This window comes from Somniosus microcephalus, chromosome 2, assembly GCF_052327205.1.
Source record: "Somniosus microcephalus isolate GS21.2 chromosome 2, FLI_Smic_1.0, whole genome shotgun sequence".
Lineage (NCBI taxonomy): Eukaryota > Metazoa > Chordata > Chondrichthyes > Squaliformes > Somniosidae > Somniosus > Somniosus microcephalus.
In genome coordinates, this window is record NC_140988.1 from 390,201,769 (window position 1) to 390,227,949 (window position 26,181).

General features: G+C 48.1%; 1 protein-coding gene across 2 annotated transcripts in view; it reads right to left on the bottom strand.

The window, feature by feature from the left end:
* Positions 1–26,181, bottom strand: part of LOC147123870 (putative carboxypeptidase X1) — a 152,721-nt gene that overhangs the window by 66,859 nt on the left and 59,681 nt on the right. Inside the window, exons 1-3 of one of the 2 annotated variants that reach the window (XM_085976443.1) lie at positions 18,578–18,664; positions 12,308–12,392; positions 2,664–5,748 (exon numbers count right to left, since the gene is read on the bottom strand). In XM_085976443.1, the coding sequence (XP_085832569.1) occupies positions 2,850–5,748; positions 12,308–12,354 (2,946 nt within the window). In that variant the 5' untranslated portion in view covers positions 12,355–12,392; positions 18,578–18,664 and the 3' untranslated portion in view covers positions 2,664–2,849. Of the gene's footprint in view, positions 1–2,663; positions 5,749–12,307; positions 12,393–18,577; positions 18,718–26,181 lie in introns of those variants that run through there. The other variant, XM_085976444.1, reaches the window with a different exon arrangement.

Sequence of the window (26,181 nt, forward strand, 5' to 3'; positions counted from 1 at the left end):
GGGCCTCCCTCCCTGGGCCCTGTACTCACGGTCTTGGTTGCGAGCCTTCTGGTTGCTCTCCTTCTCCTCAGAGGTCTCTGTGCCTGCTGGCCTGGCTCCTCGGGCCTTTCCCGTGCTGGATTGTTGGGCTGTGGCCCGAGTCCCCTCGGCTGTGCTGATTGCTGGATTTCCGGGCTGCGTTCCGAATCTCCTCGGCTGTGCCGATTTCTGCGATGCGGCCCGAGTCCTCTCCGCTGTGCCGATTGCCGGGCTGCGTTCCGGATCTCCTCGGCTGTGCCGATTTCTGGGATGCGGCCCGAGTCCCCTCGGCTGTGCCGGTTGCTGGACCGCTGGGCTGCAGCCCGAGTCACCTCGCCTCCTCGAACTCGGTCCCGATGCCGCCGACTCAACCACCGCTGCTGAAGCCCCGTGTGGCTGCCGTTCACTGGTTTGTGTAGTTCTTCTCTTGTTTCTTTTTTTTTTTGCTTTGGCTTTTTTTTTTCCTCTATTTTCCTCTGGGTTTTTTTTTTCTTTGGTAGTCTTTCTGGCGGTCTTCTCCTTCTCTACTTTGTCTAGACTAATCTAAACTTAAACTAACCTAAACTAAACTAACTTAACTAGAACTAAATTTAATTTTAAAACCTTTTTAAAAATTGAAATGAAATGAAACTTTTTTTCCCCCACTTTAGACACTAAAAACACTAAAATCTCAGCAGCCCATCTCCAACAATCTCTACCTACCAACACTCACCCACCCCCAGCACTCACCCACCAACAATCTCTACCTACCAACACTCACCCACCCCCAGCACTCACCCACCAACAATCTCTACCTACCAACACTCACCCACACCCAGCACTCACCCACCAACAATCTCTACCTACCAACACTCACCCACCCCCAGCACTCACCCACCAACAATCTCTACCGACCAACACTCACACCCACACACCCAGCACTCACCCACCAACAATCTCTACCGACCAACACTCACCCACCCCCAGCACTCACCCACCAACAATCTCTACCTACCAACACTCACACCCACACCCAGCACTCACCCACCAACAATCTCTACCTACCAACACTCAACCACACCCAGCACTCACCCACCAACAATCTCTACCGACCAACACTCACCCACCCCCAGCACTCACCCACCAACAATCTCTACCCACCAACACTCACACCCACACCCAGCACTCACCCACCAACAATCTCTACCTACCAACACTCAACCACACCCAGCACTCACCCACCAACAATCTCTACCGACCAACACTCACCCACCCCCAGCACTCACCCACCAACAATCTCTACCTACCAACACTCACACCCACACCCCCAGCACTCACCCACCAACACTCTCTACCTACCAACACTCACACCCACACACCCAGCACTCACCCACCAACAATCTCGACCGACCAACACTCACCCACCCCCAGCACTCACCCACCAACAATCTCTACCTACCAATACTCACCCACACACCCAGCACTCACCCACCAACAATCTCTACCTACCAACACTCACCCACCCCCAGCACTCACCCACCAACAATCTCTACCTACCAACACTCACCCACACCCCCAGCACTCACCCACCAACAATCTCTACCCACCAACACTCACCCACACCCCCAGCACTCACCCACCAACAATCTCTACCTACCAACACTCACCCACCCCCAGCACTCACCCGCCAAAAATCTCGACCTAACAACACTCACCCACCCCCAGCACTCACCCACCAACAATCTCTACCTAACACTCACCCACCCCCAGCACTCACCCACCAACAATCTCTACCCACCAACACTCACCCACACACCCAGCACTCACCCACCAACAATCTCTACCTAACACTCACCCACACCCCCAGCACTCACCCACCAACAATCTCTACCTAACACTCACCCACCCCCAGCACTCACCCACCAACAATCTCTACCTACCAACACTCACCCACACCCCCAGCACTCACCCACCAACAATCTCTACCGACCAACACTCACCCACCCCCAGCACTCACCCAACAATCTCTACCTACCAACACTCACCCACACACCCAGCACTCACCCACCAACAATCTCTACCCACCAACACTCACCCACCCCCAGCACTCACCCACCAACAATCTCTACCTACCAACACTCACCCACCCCCAGCACTCACCCACCAACAATCTCTACCCACCAACACTCACACCCACACCCAGCACTCACCCACCAACAATCTCTACCTACCAACACTCACACCCACACCCCCAGCACTCACCCACCAACAATCTCTACCTACCAACACTCACCCACCCCCAGCACTCACCCACCAACAATCTCTACCTACCAACACTCACCCACCCCCAGCACTCACCCACCAACAATCTCTACCTCGCAACACTCACCCACCCCCAGCACTCACCCACCAACAATCTCTACCTCGCAACACTCACCCACCCCCAGCACTCACCCACCAACAATCTCTACCCGCCAACACCCCCAGCACACACCCACCAACAATCTCTACCTACCAACACTCACACCCACACCCCCAGCACTCACCCACCAACAATCTCTACCTACCAACACTCACCCCCACCCCCAGCACTCACCCACCAACAATCTCTACCTACCAACACTCACCCACCAACAATCTCTACCTACCAACACTCACACCCACACCCCCAGCACTCAATAATACAATACAATACAATACAAATCGCTTTATTGGCATGATAAGGTACATCTTATGTTGCCAAAGCATCAAGATACATTTATGGTTGAACACATAAACGCGGTTCCATTCATACAGTGTATAAACAGGTATATCCCCGAGTTTAAAAATATACAATGTACTCTTGTCTTAGTTTACTGGTTGTCCCTCTGTTCATGGCAAGCTGTAACATAGTGTGCCGCCAGTGTTACACAGCTTCTCTCCTCCCCCAGTAGGAATGGGAGTTTTTGGTTGTCAGTCAGATTTCTGAATTCAGGGCATATTTGTGAGAATTTTTGGTAGAAATTCTCTCTGATGCCCTGATATTTTCCACAGGCTGTGAGGAAGTGCATCTCTGTCTCCACTACTCCCTGACTGCAGTGAGAGCATATCCTGTCTTCTCTTGGCAGCCTGGTCTGCCTCTGTCTGCCTTTTTCGATCGCTAGGCTATGTTCGCTAAGTCTGTACCTTGTCAAGGTTCTTCTCAGTTTGTTATCCTTTACCATGGTCAGGTAATCAGCTATGTTGTATTGTCTGTTTAGGGCCAAGTAGCAATTGAGTTTGCTTTGGGTTTTTGTTGTTTCTGCCCAATATGACAGATATTTTTCCTTTTGCTTAGCGACGATTGTGTTGGGTCGAATTCTTTGTGTTACCCTGTCACTGTCCTGGGGCTGGTTATTGTTAGTATTGTTATTAGTTACTTTATTGAGTCCCAGGACTAGTTGACTGAGGGTATTCTTCTTTATGGTCAGCTCTTGGCATTTCAGGGCGTCGTAGTGATAGCATTGGGGGTTGCTCATTTGTAGGTGATTCCAAAATGTGGTGGCTCTTTTTTGGATAGTGATTATTAATGGGTATTGGCCTAGTTCCGCCCTGCATGCGTTGTTTACTGTTTTCCTTTGAGTCCGGAGGATACTTTTACAGAATTCCGCATGTAGGATCTCAATTGGGTGTTTGTCCCATTTTGCAAAATCTTGTTGTGTTAGTGGTCCCCAGACCTCACTGCCATAGAGTGCAATTGGTTCAATTACTGATTTGAAAATTTTGAGCCAAATGCTAATTGGGATTTCTATTTGGATTGATTTTTTGATGGCATAGAAAGCCCTTCTTGCTTTCTCTTTCAGTTCATTCACAGCCAGTTTGAAGTTTCCCGTAGAACTGATTTTTAAGCCCAAGTATGTGTAGTGAGTGGTTTGTTCAATTTTGGTTGTTCCTACTGTGAAATTTATTGTGGGTCCATGTTGTTTGGATCTTTGCTGGAACACAAGGACTTTGGTTTTTTGGGGATTTATTGTCAGGGCCCAAGTCTGGCAGTACAACTCCAGCAGGTCCAGGTTCTGCTGTAGACCCTCCTTAGTTGGTGACAGCAGAACCAGGTCGTCGGCATAGAGGAGGAATTTAACCTTGGATTCATATAGGGTGAGGCCGGGTGCTGTAGATTGTTCAAGTAGTTTTGCCAATCCATTAATGTAAATATTAAAGAGTGTCGGTGAGATTGGCGAGCCCTGCGTCACCCCCCGCCCCTGTGGGAAGTATTTTGTTTGTTTGTCTCCAATTTTAACTGCACATTTATTGTTTGTATACATTGATTTAATTACATCATATGTTTTCCCTCCTACCCCGCTTTCGATAAGTTTCAGGAATAAACCGTCATGCCAGATGGAGTCGAAAGCCTTCTGGAAATCTACAAAGCATGCGTAGATTTTGCTTTTGTTATGGTGAACGTGTTTGTCAATTAGGGTCTGTAGGGTGAAGATATGATCGGATGTTCTATAGTTTGGCAGGAATCCAATTTGGCTTTTACTCAAGACATTGTGCTCTTCAAGGAAGTTTATAAGTCTTTTGTTTATGTTGCTACAGAATACCTTCCCCAGGTTACTGTTTACACAGATGCCTCGATAGTTGTTTGGGTCGATTTTGTCCCCACTTTTGTATATGGGTGTTATGAGTCCTTTGTTCCAGATGTCAGGGAAATAACCGACACTCAGAACCAAGTTGAAGAGTTTTAGGATAGCCAGTTTCAGTTTGTCGTCTGCGTGTTTAATCATCTCGTTTAGTATGCCGTCTGTCCCGCAAGCTTTTCCTGGTCGCAGGTCCTTGAGTTTTTCAAGAAGTTCTTTTTCTGTTATTATGGCGTCTAGCGGGTTTTGGTTATCTTTTATGGCCATTTCAAGCTTTTCTAGTTTTTTGCGTATTTGGTGTTGCTCTGGTCCTAGTGTGTTTTTCTGGTATAATTTTTCAAAGTGGTTTACCCATGTGTCCCCATTTTGAATGGACAAATCGTCGTGTTGTTTTTTGTGTAGTGTTTTCAAGTTGTCCCAGAAACAATTGGAATCAATGGATTCCTCCATGGAGCTGAGTGTATTCTTAATATATTGCTCTTTTTTGGTTCTGAGTGTGTTTCTGTATTGTGTTAGTGTCTGACAATAAGTAAGGCGTAATTCCTCGTTTTCTGGATGTCTGTGTTTTTGGTTTGATAGTTTTCTAAGTTTTTTCCTCATGTTATGGCAATCATGGTCAAACCATTTTTCATAGTTTTTTGTTTTGGGTTTGTTCTTGCGAGCTTTCAAGTTTGCATTTGTTGCCAAATTATCAAAAATATTGTTTAGTTTACTAACTGCCCGGTTTACGCCTTCTTTATTGTGAGTGTATATGTTATCCAGAAAGGTGTCTAAGAGAGCTTGAGTTGATGCATTGCTAATTGTTTTCTGGTATTTTTCCGTGTCATTTTTGGCCCATCTGTACGATTTTTTGGTGTTGTACAGTTTACTGGGTTGTGTTTCTATGTTGTTTGTTTCTGTCTTTTTGAGAAACATAGTAATTTGGCTGTGATCTGACAGTGTTGTTTGTGGTTTGACTGTGAATGCTCTGAAAGAGGATGGGTCCAAGTCTGTAATCATATAGTCTACTGTGCTGCAGCCAAGAGGTGAGCAGTAGGTCGATCTTCCTAGGAGGTCTCCTATGAACCTACCATTGACAATGTACAGACCCAGGTTTCGACAGAGCTGTAGTAGCTGTTTACCGTTGGTATTTGACTGCTTGTCGCAGTTATGCCTGTATGGAAGGGAAGGGATGTCAAAGTGGTTATTCCCAAAAACTTAATTGTTTCCCTGATTATTGGTGAAGTCTGGTTCTTCGCCCGTTCTTGAATTGAGGTCCCCACAGATCAACACGTTCCCCTGGGCCTGGTATTGGATAATTTCCCCCTCCATGTTGGAGAAGGTGTCCTCTTTGTAGTACGGGGAATCGATTGGAGGGATATAAAGTGCGCAAATGTAAACATCTTGGGTGTTTGAGATAATCTCCCTCTCAAGTTTGAGCCACATATGGTTTTCGCCCTTTTTTATAAATTTGATGTAATTCTTAAGTTCTGTTTTAAACCAGATCAGTATGCCTCCGGAGTCTCTGCCTTGGGTTACACTTGGTAATTTATTGGAGGGGACCACTAGCTCAGTGTACCCTTGGGGACAGCCGGTGTGTCCTTTTCCTTTATACCAAGTTTCCTGTAAAATGATAATATCTAGATCTTTAGTTTCCTCTATGAACTCTGGGGTCCTACTCTTCACTTCTCGCAGTGAAGAGCGTAGACCTTGGATATTCCAGGTCGAAATATATAAGGATTTCATGTTAAGTTTTATCTTTTTCTATGATAGGTTAAAGAGTGGTACGTGTTTGTCGTGTCTAAGTGTGGGGGAAAAAAAGATCACCCCAGTTGTCCACAAAAGTTAATACAATTTGGTTACAGTTCTTTCTATTAATTAGTCCTTGATCCATAAGGCGGAAGTAGATGCTGCTGCACATCTGCTTATTGTCTCTTAATGGATTGTTTCTGTCTGAGGTATTGCGTACGTCCTGTGCATCTCTCCCTCTGTCTGGCTGGTAGCGGTCCTATTCCCCTGTGGGACAGGAGTGGTGCAGGTCTGATAATGTTGTCTTGCATGGGGATCCTCTCCGGTCTCGGTTGGTGTGGTGGTGGTCTTTGTAGTGTTCCTGATATGTACCCCGCTGATCTCTGGTGGTCGGGGGGGGGGTCCTCTTGGAGTCTGGGTATGGACCCGGTTAAAAGCGACGTCCTTCAGGGCTTTAGCAAAGATCGATATTTTTTGCCTTTGGATGTGGACGTGGTCGTAAAGACATTCTTCATCGAGGGTGGGGTGTTGGGCCAGGTGTACGTTGTGGTTTGATTCGCATTCTGTTGCTATGCTGGCATTTATCTCATGAATTGTGTTGTTGTTGAAGTCTGTTCTCGGCAATATTGTGGAAACAGTGATTCTAGTGTTTGGAAATGTACTGCTTGCCTTCCTAATCATTGCTCTGAGCGATGTTGCTACCTCTTTCTGTTTGGCCTTTAGGTCATTTGTGCCCGTGTGTATTATTATGTGTTGGGGGGAGCCTAATCTGGCTTTGGTCAGCCATCCCATGGCTCTGTCTGTTGTTGGGCACCAAATCTTTTCTACTTTACTTCTAGGGAAGAGCTTTTTCTCCCATAGAAATTTCCCATTTGAGTCTATGAGTATTACGACGTCAGCCTTGTTTGTGTTTACTGTCTGGTGGCTTTCGCCTGGACTCATAGTGTGTGTGCTGGGCTGGGGTGTCTGGTGTGTGCGTACCTCTTGTGAGCGGCTCGCTTGTGGTTCCATGGTGGTGGGGGAAGATTGCGAGTCAGTATGCTGGTCGGTCTGTGTGGCACCCCTTTTATTGTGTGTCTGTTGCTTTTGTTCCGTGTGGGAGTGCAGCCGTTCCGTCCGGCTCTGTCTTGTCTTATCTCTAGTCTCTGGTTGCTGGTCTAATGGTGTTTTCTCTCCTCTATGGCTCTCTTCTTTTTCCTGCAGCTCTTTCACCTGATTCTTAAGTAGATTCACCTGGTTATCAAGTCTATTCAGCTCTCTCTTGTGTCTCTCCCTCTCCTGCTTTTGTTTGTCATTCAATTTGAGGACCTCCTCTCTAAGTTTAACCATCTCTATCTCTAATTGATTAAATTTATCTTTTGGTTGTATCTGGCTGTGTGATCCCGGGGTATGTGTCTGGTCGGCCCTGGAAGGCTCACTCACTTCCTGGCTAAGCTGGTCGGCCCTGGAAGGCTCACTCACTTCCTGGCTATGCTGCTCTTCTCTTGGTGAGCTGGGAATGGTAGGGGAACTATGTGTGGCTTCCTCCGTGGTAGTTATGCTGGGGTTTGTCAGTTGTATCGTGTGGCTGTGGTTCCCCGGGGTTAGTGTCTGGTTTGAACTGTGTGGCTCGTTCACCTCCTGACCAGGCAGATTTTCTCCTGGTAAGTTGTCAATGTTGGGGGGAGTGCGGGCCACTCTGGGGCTGTTCATTCCCCTCGTAGTTGATCTTTTCAGTGTCCTGAAGGCCGTTGCAAATTTGTCGAGGTTGCCTTGCACTAATATTGTTCCGGTATTGTACGCGTTGACAGTCGTGATTGAACTGTCTCCTGGTGTGTTAATTTTCATTATGGACCCATTTGCGGTATTTTTTAGCTTAACACTGGTATAGTGTGATTTTATTGCTCTGATCCAAGCCGCTGGCTGATCCGAGTAGAATATGAGGTTACTTTTTGTCCCATTGTTGTAACAGTCAGTAAAGAGAGTTTCTGGTTTTTCTCTCATCTGAGCATGCTTGATCGTTTTTATAGCTTTTTTTGTGGTGTTGGGGGGAATCTGGAAGCGGGGCTGTTGTGGATCTTCTGATTCGCTCATTTTTGGTAAAGTATTGTTGATCTTAGAATAAGCTTTTCTGGGGCCCCGGGTTTGGTGTTACCCTCTCCCTGTTCGCGAACTTTCCCGGTCCCCCTCTCCGACCCCGTGGTCCCTGGGCCTTGGCTCCTGGGTTCACCCTTCTCAGGTCTGAGTCTGTGAGCCGCTGTTTCCCGGTGCCTTCGGGCTGTTCCCCTCCCCCTCAGAGGTCTCTGGGCCTCTGTTTCGGCCTGGCTCCTCGGGCCTTTCCCTGGGCCTCCCTCCCTGGGCCCTGTACTCACGGTCTTGGTTGCGAGCCTTCTGGTTACTCTCCTTCTCCTCAGAGGTCTCTGTGCCTGCTGGCCTGGCTCCTCGGGCCTTTCCCGTGCTGGATTGTTGGGCTGCGGCCCGAGTCCCCTCAGCTGTGCCGATTGCTGGATTTCCAGGCTGCGTTCCGAATCTCCTCGGCTGTGCCGATTTCTGGGATGCGGCCCGAGTCCTCTCCGCTGTGCTGATTGCCGGGCTGCGTTCCGGATCTCCTCGGCTGTGCCGATTTCTGGGATGCGGCCCGAGTCCTCTCCGCTGTGCCCGTTGCCGGGCTGCGTTCCGATTTCTGGGATGCGGCCCGAGTCCCCTCGGCTGTGCCGGTTGCTGGACCGCTGGGCTGCGGCCAGAGTCACCTCGCCTCCTCGAACTCGGTCCCGATGCCGCCGACTCAACCACCGCTGCTGAAGCCCCGTGTGGCTGCCGTTCACTGGTTTGTGTAGTTCTTCTCTTGTTTCTTTTTTTTTTTGCTTTGGCTTTTTTTTTCCTCTATTTTCCTCTGGGTTTTTTTTTCTTTGGTAGTCTTTCTGGCGGTCTTTTCCTTCTCTACTTTGTCTAGACTAATCTAAACTTAAACTAAACTAAACTAAACTAACTTAACTAGAACTAAATTTAATTTTAAAACCTTTTAAAAATTGAAATGAAATGAAACTTTTTTTCCCCACTTTAGACACTAAAAACACTAAAATCTCAGCAGCCCATCTTCAGCGTGTGTATTCACTCCGTCTGCCCACACACAGATCCCACCAACAATCTCTACCTACCAACACTCACCCACCCCCAGCACTCACCCACCAACAATCTCTACCTACCAACACTCACACCCACACCCAGCACTCACCCACCAACAATCTCTACCTACCAACACTCACCCACCCCCAGCACTCACCCACCAACAATCTCTACCTACCAACACTCACCCACCCCCAGCACTCACCCACCAACAATCTCTACCTACCAACACTCACACCCACACCCAGCACTCACCCACCAACAATCTCTACCTACCAACACTCACCCACCCCCAGCACTCACCCACCAACAATCTCTACCTACCAACACTTACACCCACACCTCACGTCTTGCACACAATGACAGCTATTCAACTATGGCAGGTACCTCACCCAGACACATTGCTCCACATTCACTCTCACACTTTCCTTTCTCTTGCAGGCGGAGGTGGCTCACAACAAGAAGGAGCAGGAGCAGACAGGCGGGGACAAGCCAACACCCAACCACTGTCTGCGCTGGAGAATCGAGTGTTGCAGATTGTTGGGCGCCAGGTGGCGGGCGCCATGGCCACCGGCGAGGTTGACCCCCTTGGGGACAACAACGGTATGTTCATCCCTACTCCTTCTCACATCCCACTTCCCCCTCACCCCACAAGCCTTTCGCACTTTCCAGCTAATCATGCTGTATGCAGCATTTCTCCCTTCCTGCCCCCTCCCCTCACCTTAACACGAAACTTGTGCCTTTATGTTTTCCGATAATGAGCAAGCACCAGACCAGCCTGTCCCTGAGGGCACCGTTGAGAGGGAGGCGGGAGAAGAGGAAGGGGAAGAACACACTGCGTCACTGCATGTCTCACCCGCAGGCACCAGCTCAGGTACTGGCACTCCGCGTTCATTAGAGGCCAGTATAGCAGCGGGACCTGCACAGGGTGATGCACCGGGAACAAGTGGGCTGCAGCAAGGCCAGGGGGAAAGGGTAGCTCTGGAGTCAGCTCCGGAGGGCGAGTTCTGCTGCACAGGACTCCGATGAGGACCTCGATGGGGAGGCCTTTAGAAGAAGGGTGATGGGCATGCTCACGGAGATGATAGGTGCAATGGCAAGGTGCCCGAGAGGCTGTTGGCAATGGGAAGGAGTCCGCAAAGCCACGTGGGTGCAGTCAGCGGTACCGAGCACCATGGGGAAGCCTGCTATCCGGGCAGAGCCACATGCTCACTCACCCTGCTTCTCCTCTGGTGATGGGGAAGGAAATGTAGTCCCTTCTCCTACTGGAGAGAGCCTCTGTCACCTCCCGGATGCAGCGATGGACAGTGATCTGCGAGATGTTACCTATATCTCCTCCTGCAGACTGGAAGGATCTGTTGGCGAAGAAATTCAGGGCGATGGTGCCCTTGACGGCCACTGAGAGATTCGTGGTGGTCCTGATCTGAAGCTCGAGATCTGGTCTGGCAGAGTTCTGTGACCACCTCCTTGGTGAAGGGAAGCCTTCTAATACACTGCCCCTGATTTAATTGGAGGGAGGAAGATTGCTGTCGGAAGACCCTGGGAGGGTAAGGCCTCCTGCTGAGAGCCCTGATGGCCCTCCTCCTCCCTCTGGCCACATGTTCGATTCTTTCTCGCTGCCTCCGCAGTCGATCCTGGGGGGTGAGGCCGACTGCCAGTACAGCCCCCATTAATGTAACCAAGTTAGCAGAATAAATGTAACAAGTTGTTAGTAGCCACAACAATCTGTAAATGACTGAACTAAACTGTTGCACAATGTCAAACTGACAAGGAAGCAGTGAAGCTGCACTAACCTGACAACTGCGACTCATTACTCATCATCCCTTTCAGTAGCGCCCCTGGAGCCAGCATCCACCTGCTTCACGCCTCCTCTCCCTGTTGCTGTCGGGGCGAGGCACTAAGGCAGGGGGCAATAATCAATTTGGCAGATCAGGCGCCCAGCGAATGTTGCTCGCTCACTGATGTCACGATCTGCCTGGCGCTAAAGTCCCAGGCGCTAACTGTTAGCGGCAGCGCTAATGGGTGACCAGATTTGGCTGGAGTCTCCTCGCCCCCGCACACACACCCTGCACAAACACTCGCTTTGCACGCACACTCCGCACACTCACTCACCTCGCACACTCACCCCACACACACTTGCGTCGCACACATTCACCCCACACTAACCTCCCACACACTAACCCCACACTCACCTTGCACGCTCATCCCACACACTCACTCAAACGCTTGTGCTGCACACACACCCCACACTCACTCACTTTGCACTCACCGCGCACACACACTCGCACACTAATCCCACACACTCACCTCCCACAGTCACCCCACACACACACTCGCCTCGTACACTCACCCCGCACACTCATTCCATAGACAGTCTCCTTGCACACACACCCCTTGCAAACTCACCATGCACACACGCTCGCCCCACACACACACATGCCTCGCAAAAACACCCTGCACACCCACTCTCCTTGCACACTCAGACACGTGCCTTGCACACTCACCCCGCACACACACGCTTGCCTTGCACATTTACCCCTCTCACACACACTTCTTGCACACTCACGCTTGCCTTGCACACTTACCCTTCTCACACACTCACCCTGCACATTCACCCCGCACACACTTGCCCCGCACACATTTGCCTGCACACTCACACTCGTCATGCACACTTGCTCAACCCACTCACACTCATCCCGGGCACTCACACTCATCCTGCAGATTTGTTCCACCTACTCACACTCGCACACTCGCATCGCACACTTGCACTCAGCCCGCATAGGCACTCACACTCGCCGTGCCTCACACAACCTCCGCATTCTCACACTCACATCACATTGGTGAATAAATCAGGACAAATACTGGGAAGAGCGACTCACAATGTCCTCAGTCCCGTTCCGGTACGGGGTCCAGGTGTAAGTATCATTGCTGAAGAGCAGTTTGTATGAAGAGACCCAGTCCCAGCTAGAGGCAAAAGACAAACTGTGAGGGACAGGACACAGCAACATCAGGGAGAGGACAGTCCATCAAACCCCTCCCCCAGTACATTAACATATCGAAGCCCCTCCCCCTGGTACATTAACATATCAAAGCACCCCCTCCCCCCGGTACATTAACATATCAAAGCCCCGCCCCCGGTACATTAACATATCGAAGCCCCGCCCCCACTACATTAACATATCAAAGCCCTGCCCCCAGCACATTAACATATCAAAGCCCCGCCCCCGGTACATTAACATCGAGGCCCCTCCCCCCCAGTACATTAACATATCGAAGCCCCACCCCCGGTACATTAACATATTGAAGCCCCACCCCGGTACATTAACATATCAAAGCCCCTCTCCCCGGTACATTAACATATCAAAGCCCCGCCCCCGGTACATTAACATATCAAAGCCCCGCCCCCGGTACATTAACATCGAGGCCCCTCCCCCGGTACATTAACATATCAAAGCCCCTCCCCCCGGCACATTAACATATCGAAGCCCCTCCTCCGGTACATTAACATATCAAAGCACCGCCCCATGTACATTAACATATCAAAGCCCCTCCCCCCGGTACATTAACATATTGAAGCCCCTCCCCCTGGTACATTAACATATCAAAACCCTCCCCCTGGTACATTAATGTATCAAAGCCCCTCCCCCCACTACATTAACATATTGAGGCCCCTCCCCACAGTACGTTAGGTGGGAGAAAAAATAATGGAATCGCTACTAAAGGAGAAAATAGAAGAACATCTAGAAACCAAAAATATAATAATAGCATGGATTTCAAAAGGGAAAGTCCTGCTTGACCAACCTTATTGAATTTTTTGAAGAGGTAACAGAGAGAATTGACAAGGGTAATGCAGTAGATGTAATTTATCTTATTTCCAAAAGGCCTTCGATAAGGTACCCCGTAATAGACTGATGGACAAGGTCAGAGAATGCGGAGTCAGGGGACAAGTAGCAGAATGGATTGCTGGCTGGCTTCAAGACAGAAAGCAGAGAGTGGGGGTAAAGGGTCGCTGTTCACAGTGGCAGAAGGTGGGTAGTGGTGTTCCACAAGGATCAGTGCTGGGACCACTGTTGTTCACAATTTATATCAACGATTTAGACTTTGGAATCAAAAACACAATTTCTAAATTTGCGGATGACACCAAATTGGGGGGAATAGTCAATACTGAGGAGGACTGCACCAAATTACAGGAGGACATTAATAAACTTGCAGAATGGGCAAATAATTGGCAAATTAAGTTTAACACAGATAAATGTGAGGTATTACATTTTGGTAGGAAGAATAGGGAGGTCACTTATTACTCGGAGGGTGCGAGTGTGGGTGGGGTAGAGGAACAAAGGGATCTGGGAGTACAAATACACAATTACTGAAAGTATCGACACAGGTTAACAAGTCCATAAAAAAAAGCTAACCAGGCACTAGGGTTTATTTCTAGAGGGATAGAATTGAAAAGTAGGGAAGTTATGCTAAACCTGTATCGAACCTTGGTTAGACCACACTCGGAGTACTGCGTACAGTTCTGGTCGCCATATTATAAAAAGGATATAGAGGCACTGGAGAGGGTGCAGAGAAGATTTACAAGGATGATACCAGAAATGCGAGGGTATACCTATCAGGAAAGGATGAACAGGCTGGGTCTCTTTTCTCTTGAAAGAAGGCTGAGGGGTGACCTAATAGAGGTCTTTAAAATGATGAAAGGTTTTGATGGAGTGGATACAGAGAGAATGTTTCCACTCTGTGGGGAAGAGCATAACTAGAGGCCATCAATATAAGATAGTCACCAAGAAATCCAACAGGGAATTCAGGAGAAACTTCGTTACCCAGAGAGTGGTGAGAATGTGGAACTCGCCACCACAGGGAGTGTTTTTTTTTTATTCGTTATGGGATGTGGGCGTCGCTGGCAAGGCCAGCATTTATTGCCCATCCCTAGTTGCCCTCGAGAAGGTGGTGAGTTGCCTTCTTGAACCGCTGCAGTCCGTGTGGTGAAGGTGCTCCCGCAGTGCCGTTAGGGAGGGAGTTCCAGGATTTTGACCCAACGACGATGAAGGATCGGCGATACACTTCTAAGTCAGGATGGTGTGTGACTTGGAGGGGAACTTGGAGGTGGTGGTGTTCCCATGCGTCTGCTGCCCTTGTCCTTCTAGGTGGAAGAGGTTGCGGGTTTGGGAGGTGCTGCCGAAGAAGCCTTGGTGAGTTGCTGCAGTGCATCTTGTAGATGGTACACACTGCAGCCACGGTGCGCCGGTGGTGGAGGGAGTGAATGTTTAAGGTGGTGGATGGGGTGCCAATCAAGCGGGCTGCTTTGTCCTGGATGGTGTCGAGCTTCTTGAGTGTTGTTGGAGCTGCACTCATCCAGGCAAGTGGAGAGTATTCCATCACACTCCTGACTTGTGCCTTGTAGATGGTGGAAAGGCTTTGGGGAGTCAGGAGGTGAGACACTCGCCGCAGAATACCTTGCCCTTGACCTGCTCTTGCTGCCACAGTATTTACGTGGCTGGTCCAATTAAGTTTCTGGTCAATGGTGACCCCCAGGATGTTGATAGTGGGGGATTCGGCGATTGTTATTCGGCAGATTATTGGTGAGTAAGTGCCACTTGATAGCACTGTCGACAACACCTTCCATCACTTTGCTGATGATTGAGAGTAGACTGATGGGGCGGTAATTGGCCAGATTGGATTTGTCCTGCTTTTTGTGGACAGGACATACCTGGGCAGTTTTCCACATTGTCGGGTAGATGCCAGTGTTGTAGCTGTACTGGAACAGCTTGGCTAGAGGTGCGGCTAGTTCTGGAGCACAAGTCTTCAGCATGATAGCCGGGATGTTGTCGGGGCCCACAGCCTTTGCTGTATCCAGTACGCTCAGCCGTTTCTTGATATCACGTGGAGTGAATCGAATTGGCTGAAGACTGGCTTCTGTGATGGTGGGAACCTCAGGAGGAGGCTGATATGGATCATCCACTCGGCACTTCTGGTTGAAGATGGTTGCAAATGCTTCAGCCTTGTCTTTTGCACTCACGTGCTGGGCTCCACCATCATTGAGGATGGGGATATTCATGGAACCTCCTCCTTCCGTTAGTTGTTTAATGGTCCACCACCATTCACGACTGGATGTGGCAGGACTGCAGAGCTTTGATCTGATCCGCTGATTGTGGGATCACTTAGCCCTGTCTATAGAATGCTGCTTCTGCTTTTTAGCATGAATGTAGTCCTGTGTTGCAGCTTCCCCAGGTTGGCACCTCATTTTTAGGTATGCCTGGTGCTGCTCCCAGCATGCTCTTCTACACTCCTTATTGAACCAGGGTTGGTCCCCTGGCTTGATGGTAATGGTAGAGTGAGGGATATGTGTCCTCAGTGTGAAGATGGGACTTTGTCTCCACAATGACTGTGCAGTGGTCACTGCTACCAATACTGTCATGGACAGATGCATCTGCGATAGGTAGATTGGTGAGGACGAGGTCAAGTACCAATCAGCACCTGTCGCAGGCCCAGACTGGCAGTTATATCCTTCAGGACTCGGCCAGCTCGGTCAGTAGTGGTGCTACCGAGCCACTCTTGGTGATGGACATTGAAGTCCCCCACCCAGAGTACATTCTGTGCCCTTGCTGCTCTCAGTGCTTCTTCCAAGTGGTGTTCAACATGGAGGAGCACTGATTCATCAGCTGAGGGAGGGCGGTAGGTGGTAATCAGCAGGAGGTTTCCTTGCCCATGCTTGACCTGAAGCCATGAGACTTCATGGGGTCCGGAGTCAATGTTGAGGACTCCCCAGGGCCACTCCCTCCCGACTGTATACCACTGTGTCACCACCCCTGGTGGGTCTGTCCTGCCGGTGGGACAGGAGATACCCAGGGATGGTGATGGAGGAGTTTGGGAACATTGACTGAAAGGTATGATTCTGTGAGTATGACCATGTCAGGCTGTTACTTGCCTAGTCTGTGGGACAGCTCTCCCAATTTTGACACAAGTCCCCAGGTGTTGTTGAGGAGGACTTTGCAGGGTTGCCGGGGCTGGGTGCGCCGTTGCCGTGTCCGTAGCCGGTGCCGAGGTCGATGCCGGGTGGTCCGTCCGGTTTTATTATTATTTCGTAGCGGTTTGTTACAACTGAGTGACTTGCTGGGCCATTTCAGAGGGCAGTTAAGAGTCAACCTTGCTGAGAGTCTGGAGTCACATATGGGCCAGACCGGGTAAGGACGGCAGATTTCCTTCCTAAAGGACATTCATATAGAATCATAGAATGGTTACAGCACGGAAGGCCATTCAGCCCGTCGAGCCTGTGTCAACTCTCAGCCAGTCCCACTCCCCCGCCCTTTCCCCGGAGCCCTGCACATTTTTTTCCTTCAGGTATTTATCCAATTCCCTTTTGAAAGCCACGATTGAATCTGCCTCCACCACCTTTTCAGGCAGTGCATTCCAGATCCTAACCACTCACTGCGTAAAAAAGTTTTTTCTTATGTCGCCTTTGGTTCTTCAGCCAATCACCTTAAATCTGTGTCCTCTGGTTCTCGACCCTTCCGCCAATGGGAACAGTTTCTCTCTATCTACTCTGTCCAGACCCCTCATGACTTTGAACACCTCTATCAAATCTCCTCTCAATCTTCTCTGCTCCAAGGAGAACAACCCCAGCTTCTCCAGTCTATCCACGTAACTGAAGTCCCTCATCCCTGGAATCATTCTCGTAAATCTTTTCTGCACCTTCTCTAAGGCCTTCACATCCTTCCTAAAGTGCGGTGCCCAGAATTGGACACAATACTCCAGTTGGGGCATCAGTGAACCAGATGGGTTTTTATGACATCCGGTAGTTTCATGGTCACCATTACTGAGACTAGCTTTTTATTCCAGATTTATTTAATTAACTGAATTTAATTCCCCAGTGATGGGATTTGAACTCACGTCTCGGGATCATTAGTCCAGGCCTCGGGATTACTAGCCCAGTGACATCACCAATATGCTACCATTCCCCGTGAAGCAAATAGTTTGGATGCATTTAAGGGGAGGCTGGACAAGGATATGAGGGAGACGGGAATAGAGGGTTACGCTGATAGAGTTAGATGAGGAAAGACGGGAGGAGGCTCGAGTGGAGCATAAACACCGGCACGGACTGGTTGGGCCGAATGGCCTGTTTCTGTGCTGAATATCCGATGTAATTAAACCAATGAAAGTCCCTCCCACTGGTACATTAATTCTCTCCTTATTGCGTCAATTTAATTTAATCCAAAGTTTCGGTGCTAGTCTCACCCTTCGTGAGAGTAGGATAACGTTCAGTGTGGAGTGAGAAAAGGCCAATCGGCCACCGTCTGGGCTCAACTCACACTGTCCCATTGCTGAGTGTTGTTGAAGCGGCGAGGGGGATTGGGCAGGGAGCTGCAACACCCGATGTTTGGATGTCACAGATGCCAGAGCCCGTATGCTGGGAGGATTCCCTTTTGTCCGAGATGCTGTCATGACAACCACGCTGGGAATCGATTCTCCCCTTCCCCAAATTCTCATGGGGTTCCAACTGGGAATAGACCGATCGTTGTTTGATGAGGGGCCAGAACAGGGAGAGTATTGGAGGCCCACAGCACCACACTCAGAGCACGAGGGAGGAGCGAGGGAGGTGGGAGGAGTGAGGGAGGAGGGAAGAGGGGAGGAGCGAGGGAGGAGCGAGGGAGGAGCGAGGGAAGGAGCGAGGGAAGGAGCGAGGGAAGGAGCGAGGGAAGGAGGGGGGAAGGAGAGGGGGGAAGAGGGAGGAGGGAGGAGGGAAGAGGGGAGGAGCGAGGGAGGAGCGAGGGAGGAGCGAGGGAGGAGCGAGGGAGGAGCGAGGGAGGAGCGAGGGAGGTGGGAGGAGCGAGGGAGGTGGGAGGAGCGAGGGAGGAGCGAGGGAGGTGGGAGGAGCGAGGGAGGTGGGAGGAGCGAGGGAGGTGGGAGAAGGGAAGAGGAAAGAAATAAGGGAGGGCGGAGGGAGGGAGCACTCTACACCCTCTCATACTCTCTGCAACACCATAGACCCTCTCATGATCAAACAGGCCCCAGTCTGGGAGAGTCTGACCACACCACAGGCCCATGAGATCAACACTCACATCTTAAACTTCAGAGAGAGTGAAGTGGGGAGAAAGCAAGAGAGAAGAGACAAGTGGGAACAGAGAGAGAGAGAATTTTTAGCTATTACTCACCTCCAGATGGAGTTCCTGCCCTGGGTGATAAATCCTGTGACCTTTGTCAATCTCTGGGCATCGATCTCCAGCCACTGGTACTTGTCCTCGTGCCCAGCGCACCACGCACCATCATAGAAGTCCATCTCACTGATTCCAGCCTGAAATACAGACCAGTCTGAACACACAGATAGCCCAGCACACAGACGGACACTGTCTCATCACACAGACTGACACCGTCACATCACACAGACTGACACCATCACATCACACAGACTGACAGTCCCATCACACAGACTGACACCGTCACATCACACAGACTGACACCGTCACATCACACAGACTGACACCGTCACATCACACAGACTGACACCGTCACATCACACAGACTGACACCGTCACATCACACAGACTGACACCGTCACATCACACAGACTGACACCGTCACATCACACAGACTGACACCGTCACATCACACAGACTGACACCGTCACATCACACAGACTGACAGTCCCATCACACAGACTGACACTGTCACATCACACAGACTGACACTGTCACATCACACAGACTGACACCGTCACATCACACAGACTGACACTGTCACATCACACAGACTGACACCGTCACATCACACAGACTGACACCGTCACATCACACAGACTGACAGTCCCATCACACAGACTGACACCATCACATCACACAGACTGACAGTCCCATCACACAGACTGACACCGTCACATCACACAGACTGACACCGTCACATCACACAGACTGACACCGTCACATCACACAGACTGACACCGTCACATCACACAGACTGACACCGTCACATCACACAGACTGACAGTCCCATCACACAGACTGACACTGTCACATCACACAGACTGACACTGTCACATCACACAGACTGACACTGTCACATCACACAGACTGACACTGTCTCATCACACAGACTGACACCGTCACATCACACAGACTGACAGTCCCATCACACAGACTGACACTGTCACATCACACAGACTGACAGTCACATCACACAGACTGAGTCACATCACACAGACTGACAATGTCACATCACACAGACTGACACTGTCACATCACACAGACTGACACCGTCACATCACACAGACTGACACCGTCACATCACACAGACTGACACTGTCACATCACACAGACTGACACCGTCACATCACAGACTGACACTGTCTCATCACACAGACTGACACTGTCACATCACACAGACTGACACTGTCTCATCACACAGACTGACACTGTCTCATCACACAGACTGACACCGTCACTTCACACAGACTGACAGTCACATCACACAGACTGACACTGTCACATCACACAGACTGACAGTCACATCACAGACTGACACTGTCTCATCACACAGACTGACACCGTCACTTCACACAGACTGACACCGTCACTTCACACAGACTGACACCGTCACTTCACACAGACTGACACCGTCACTTCACACAGACTGTCTCCCTCACTGTTTTTCTCTCTCTCTCTCTCTCTCCCTCTCTCTATGTCTCACTGTGTCTGTCTGTCTCTCTCTCTCTCTAATATAAGAGCTCACGGAATTGAGGGTAATATATTAGCATGGAGAGAGGATTGGCTAACTAACAGAAAGCAGAGAGTCGGGATAAATGGGTCATTTTCCAGTTGGCAAACGGTAACTAGTGGGGTGCCACAGGGATCAGTGCTGGGGCCTCAACTATTTACAATCTACATTAATGACTTGGATGAAGGGACCGAGTATAATGTAGCCAAGTTTGCGGATGATACAAAGATGGGTGGGAAAGCAAGTTGTGCAGAGGACTCAAAGAATCTGCAAAGGGATATAGACAGGCTAAGTGAGTGGGCAAACATTTGGCAGATGGAGTATAATGTGGGAAAGTGCGAGGTTATCCACTTTGGCAGGAAAAATAAAAAAGCAAATTATTATTTAAATGGAGAGAGATTACAAAATGCTACAGTTCAGAGGGACCAAATGCTACAGTTCAGAGGGACCTGGGGGTCCTTGTGCATGAAACACAAAAAGTTAGCATGCAGGTACAGCAAGTAATCAAAAAGGCAAATGGAATGTTGGCCTTTATTTTAAAGGGGTTGGAGTATAAAAGCAGGGAAGTCCTGCTATAACTGTACAGGGTATTGGTGAGACCACACCTGGAGTACTGCGTACAGATTTGGTCTCCTTATTTAAGGAAGGATATACTTGCATTGGAGGCAGTTCAGAGAAGGTTCACGAGGTTAATTCCAGAGATGAGGGGGTTGACTTATGAAGAAAGGTTGAGCAGGTTGGGCCTATACTCATTGGAGTTTAGAAGAATGAGAGGGGATCTTATTGAAACATATAAGATACTGAGGGGGCTCGACAAGGTAGATGCAGAGAGGATGTTTCCCCTAGTGGGGAAATCTAGAACTCGGGGGCACAGTTTTAGAATAAAGGGTCGCCCTTTTAGAACTGAGATGAGGAGGAATTTCTTCTCTCAAAGGGTCGTAAATCTGTGGAATTCTCTGCCCCAGAGAGCCGTGGAGGCTGGGTCATTGAATACATTTAAGGTGGAGATAGACAGATTTTTGCAAGATAAGGGAGTGAAGGGTTATGGGGAGCGGGCGGGGAAGTGGCTTTGAGCCCAAGATCAGCCATGATCTTATTGAATGGTGGAGCAGGCTCGAGGGGCCAAGTGGCCTATTCCTGCTCCTATTTCTTATGGTCTGCCTGGCTCTCGCTTGCTCTCTCTGTCTCTCTCTCTCTCTCTGTCAATTCAATTCAATTCAAATCGCTTTATTGGCATGATAAGGTACATCTTATGTTGCCAAAGCATCGAAATACATTTATGGTTGAACACATAAACGCAGTTCTATTCGTACAGTGTATAAACAGATATATCCCTGAGTGTATAAATATACTTTCGTATAATTTGTATATACTCTTTTCTTAGGTTTACTGGTTGTCCCTCTGTTTATGGCAAGCTGTAACATAGTGTGCCGCTAGTGTTACACAGTTTCTCTCTTCCCCTAGTAGGTATGGGAGTTTTTGGTCGTCATTCAAATTTCTGAATTCAGGGCATATTTATGAGAATTTTCGGTAGAAATTCTCCCTGATGCCCTGATATTTTCCACAAGCTGTGAGGAAGTGCATCTCTGTCTCCACCACTCCCTGACTGCAGTGAGAGCATATCCTGTCCTCTCTTGGCAGCCTGGTCTGCCTTTTTCGATCGCCAGGCTATGTTCGCTAAGTCTGTACCTTGTCAAGGTTTTTCTCAGTTTGCTATCCTTTACCATGGTCAGGTAATCAGCCATGTTGTATTGTCTGTTTAGGGCCAAGTAGCAATTGAGTTTGCTTTGGGTTTTTGTTGTTTCTGCCCAATATGACAGGTATTTTTCCTTTTGCTTAGTGACAATTGTGTTGGGTCGAATTCTCTGTGCTACGATGTCACTGTCCTGGGGCTGGTTATTGTTAGTAGTGTTAGTGGTTGCTTCACTGAGTCCCAGGACTAGTTGACTGAGGGTGTTCTACTTTATGGTCCTCTCTTGGCATTTCAAGGCTTCGTAATGATAGCAGTAGGGGTTGCTCATTTTTAGGTGTTTCCAAAATTTGGTGGCTCTTTTTTGGATAATAATTATTAGTGGATATTGGCTTAGTTCTGCCCTGCATGCATTGTTTACGGTTTTCCTTTGAGTCCGGAGGATACTTTTACAGAATTCTGCATGTAGGATCTCAATTGGGTGTTTGTCCCATTTTGCAAATTCTTGTTGTGTTAGCGGTCCCCACACCTCACTGCCATAGAGTGCAATTGGTTCAATTACTGATTTGAAAATTTTGAGCCAAATGCTAATTGGGATTTCTATTTGGGTTGATCTTTTAATGGCACAGAAAGCCCTTCGAGCTTTCTCTTTCAGTTCATTCACAGCCAGTTTGAAATTTCCCGTAGAGCTGATTTTTATGCCCAAGTATGTGTAGTTAGTGGTTTGTTCGATTTTAGTTGTTCCTAGTGTGAGATTTATTTTGGGTCCCTGATGTCTGGATCTTTGCTGGAACACAAGGACTTTGGTTTTTTGGGGGTTTATTGTCAGGGCCCAGGTCTGACAGAACGTCTCCAGCAGATCCAGGTTCTGCTGTAGACCCTTCTTAGTTGGCGACAGCAGAACCAGGTCGTCTGCATAGAGGAGGAATTTAACCTTGGATTCATATAGGGTGAGGCCGGGTGCTGTAGATTGTTCAAGTAGTTTTGCCAGTTCATTTATGTAAATATTAAAGAGTGTCGGTGAGATTGGCTAGCCCTGCGTCACCCCCCCCGCCCCTGTGGGAAGTATTTTGTTTGCTTGTCTCCAATTTTAACTGCACATTTGTTGTTTGTATACATTGATTTAATTACATCATATGTTTTTCCCCCTACCCCGCTTTCGATAAGTTTCAGGAATAGACCGTCGTGCCAGATGGAATCGAAAGCCTTCTGGAAATCTATAAAGCATGCGTAGATTTTGCTTTTGTTTTGATGAACGTGTTTGTCAATTAGGGTCTGTAGGGTGAAGATATGATCGGATGTTCTATAGTTTGGCAGGAATCCAATTTGGCTTTTACTCAAGACATTGTGCTCCTCAAGGAAGTTTATAAGTCTTTTGTTTATGATACTACAGAAAACCTTCCCCAGGTTACTGTTTACACAGATGCCTCGATAGTTATTTGGGTCAACTTTATCCCCACTTTTGTATATGGGCGTTATGAGTCCTTTGTTCCAGATATCAGGGAAGTAACCGACACTCAACCAAGTTGAAGAGTTTCAGTATAGCCAATTTCATTTTATCGTCCGTGTGTTTAATCATCTCGCTTAGGATGCTGTCTGCACCGCAAGCTTTTCCTGGTCGCAGGTCCTTGAGTTTTTCAATTAGCTCTTTTTCAGATATTATGGGGTCTATCGGGTTTTGGTTATCTTTTATGGCAAATTCTAGCTTTGCCAGTTTTTCGCATCTTTGGTATTGCTCTGGGCTTAGTGTGTTTTTCTGGTATAATTTTTCAAAATGGTTTTCCCATGTGTCTCCGTTTTGAATGGCCAATTCATCGTGTTGTTTTTTGTGTAATGTATTCCAGTTGTCCCAGAAACAATTGGAATCAATGGATTCCTCAATGGAGATGAGTGTATTCTTAATATACTGCTCTTTCTTGGTTCTGAGTGTGTTTTTGTATTATGTTAGTGCCTGACAATAAGTAAGGCGTAATTCCTCATTTTCTGGTTGTCTGTGATTTTGGTTTGATATTTTTCTGAGTTTTTTCCTCATGTTCTGGCAATCGGAGTCAAACCATTTTTCATAGTTTTTTGTTTTGGGTTTGTTCTTGCGAACTTTCAAGTTTGACATTGATGCCAAATTATCAAAAATGTTATTTAGGTTATTCACTGCCCGGTTTACACCTTCTTTATTGTGTGTGTATGTATTTTCCAGAAAGGTGTCCAAGAGAGCTTGAGTTGTTTGGTTGCTAATTGCTTTCTGGTATTTTTCCGTGCTGTTTTTGGCCCATCTGTAAGATTTTTTAATGTTGTACAGTTTACTGGGTTGTGTTTCTGTGTTGGTTGTTTCTGTCCTTTCAAGATATGCAGTAATTTGACTGTGGTCTGATAGTGTTGTTTGTGGTTTGACTGTGAATGTTCTGAAAGAGGATGGGTCTAGATCTGTAATCATATAGTCTACGGTGCTGAAGCCAAGAGGCTTCTCTCTCTGTCAATTCAATTCAATTCAAATGCTTTATTGGCATGAAAGTTTACAGGGAACCATATTGCCAAAGCTTACATAACAAAAAGTACAGGTTTCCAACATTCTGTAGGTGTCAAACGTTTTTGACCCTCGTTGGGTACAGACAGTATTAATTTAAACAGTCGTTGACCCTCGTTGGGTGCATTCAGTATTAATTTAAAACAGTCGTTTGGTACATTCGGTATTAATTTAAACATTTTTAGAGTATATATGCTATGGGTGTGCTCGTTAGTCACTCACTGTTCCTCAGGTTGTGACATGTTGTTACATATTGGGCACCAAGATATGGTCTGTCTCCCTCCCCCAGGACTATTCTTAATTTTGACAGGTCATCCAATTCTTTGAAATCTGGGGTTGTAAGGCTGAGCTTGTCAAAATATATGTTTCTTGTCTTGTTGAATTTTTCGCATTTTAGGAGGAAGTGCACCTCTGTCTCAACCTCGCCGGCCAGACAGTGATCACATATTCTATTTTCTTTAGGTTGCCAGGATTTCTTGTATCTTCCTTTTTCAATTGCCAGTTGGTGGTCGCTTAGTCTGTATCTGGTGAGGGTCTGTCTCTGTTTTGTGTCTCTGATGGTCGAGAGATAGTCTGCCAGTTTATATTCTCTTTTTAGGGCCCGGTAGCATTCTAATCTGCTTTGGCTTTTGGTTATTTTGTTCCAATGTTCCAGGTAGGTTTCTTTGCATTGTATAATGATTTGGTTCACTCGGATTGGTGTTTGGGGAGCAGTGTTGGTCTGGGACTGGTCAGGGTCCGGCTGGGTGGGAGAACTTAGTTTCAGTAACATCTGACTCAGGGGACTCGTTTCTGGGTTCAGCTCTTGGGTCTGGAGGGCTTTAAAATGAAGGGTGTCTGGGGAACTAGATTTGAGGTGATTTAGAAAGTTTAGTGCTCGTTTTTGGATGTTTATTATCAGTGGGTATCTGCCTAGTTCGGCTCTACATGCATTTGTTGGTGTTTTCCTTTGGGTGCGAAGAATGCTTCGGCAAAATTCTGCATGTAGGGCTTCTATTGTGTGTTTTTCCCATTTAGTGTAGCTATGGTGATTGAGTGGGCCCCATACTTCACTACCGTACAGCGCAATGGGCAGGATTATACTATCAAATATTTTGAGCCAGATTTTGATTGGAATTTGGATGTTGTAGAATTTTCTTTTTATTGCATATAGGGCTCTTCGGGCTTTTTCTTTTAGTGCATTCACTGCTATGTTGAAGCTCCCTGATGCTGTAATGGTTAGACCAAGGTAAGTATAGCTCATAGTGTGTCCTATGATGGTATCACTGAGAGTAAACTGGTATTTGTTTTCCTGACATCTGGGCCTTTTTTGAAAAATCATGATGTTGGTTTTCTTTAGATTTACTGTCAGGGCCCAATTTTGGCAGTATTTGTCGAGTAGGTCTAAATGTTGCTGTAATCCCTGTTCTGTGGGAGACAGCAGAACCAGGTCGTCCGCATAGAACAGGGACCTCACTTCCTCATCCAGGAGACAGAGACCCGGTGACTCGCTTTGCTCCAGCTTGTCTGCGAACTCATTTATGTATATGTTGAACAGGGTCGGACTCAAATTGCAACCCTGCCGGACGCCTCTTCTCTGGGTGAAGAAACCGGTGCGTTTGTCTCCAATTTTGACACCGCATTTATTTTTCAGATACATCGATTTAATAAGGTCATAGACTTTGCCCCCTATTCCACACTGAAGAAGTTTGTAATAGAGCCCTTCGTGCCAAATAGAGTCAAAAGCTTTCTTGAAGTCAATGAAACAAGCGAATATTTTCCCATTTTTTGTTTGGTGTATATGTTTTTCAATGTCTCTCTCTCTGTCTCTCTCTCTGTCTGTCTGTGTCTCTCTCTCT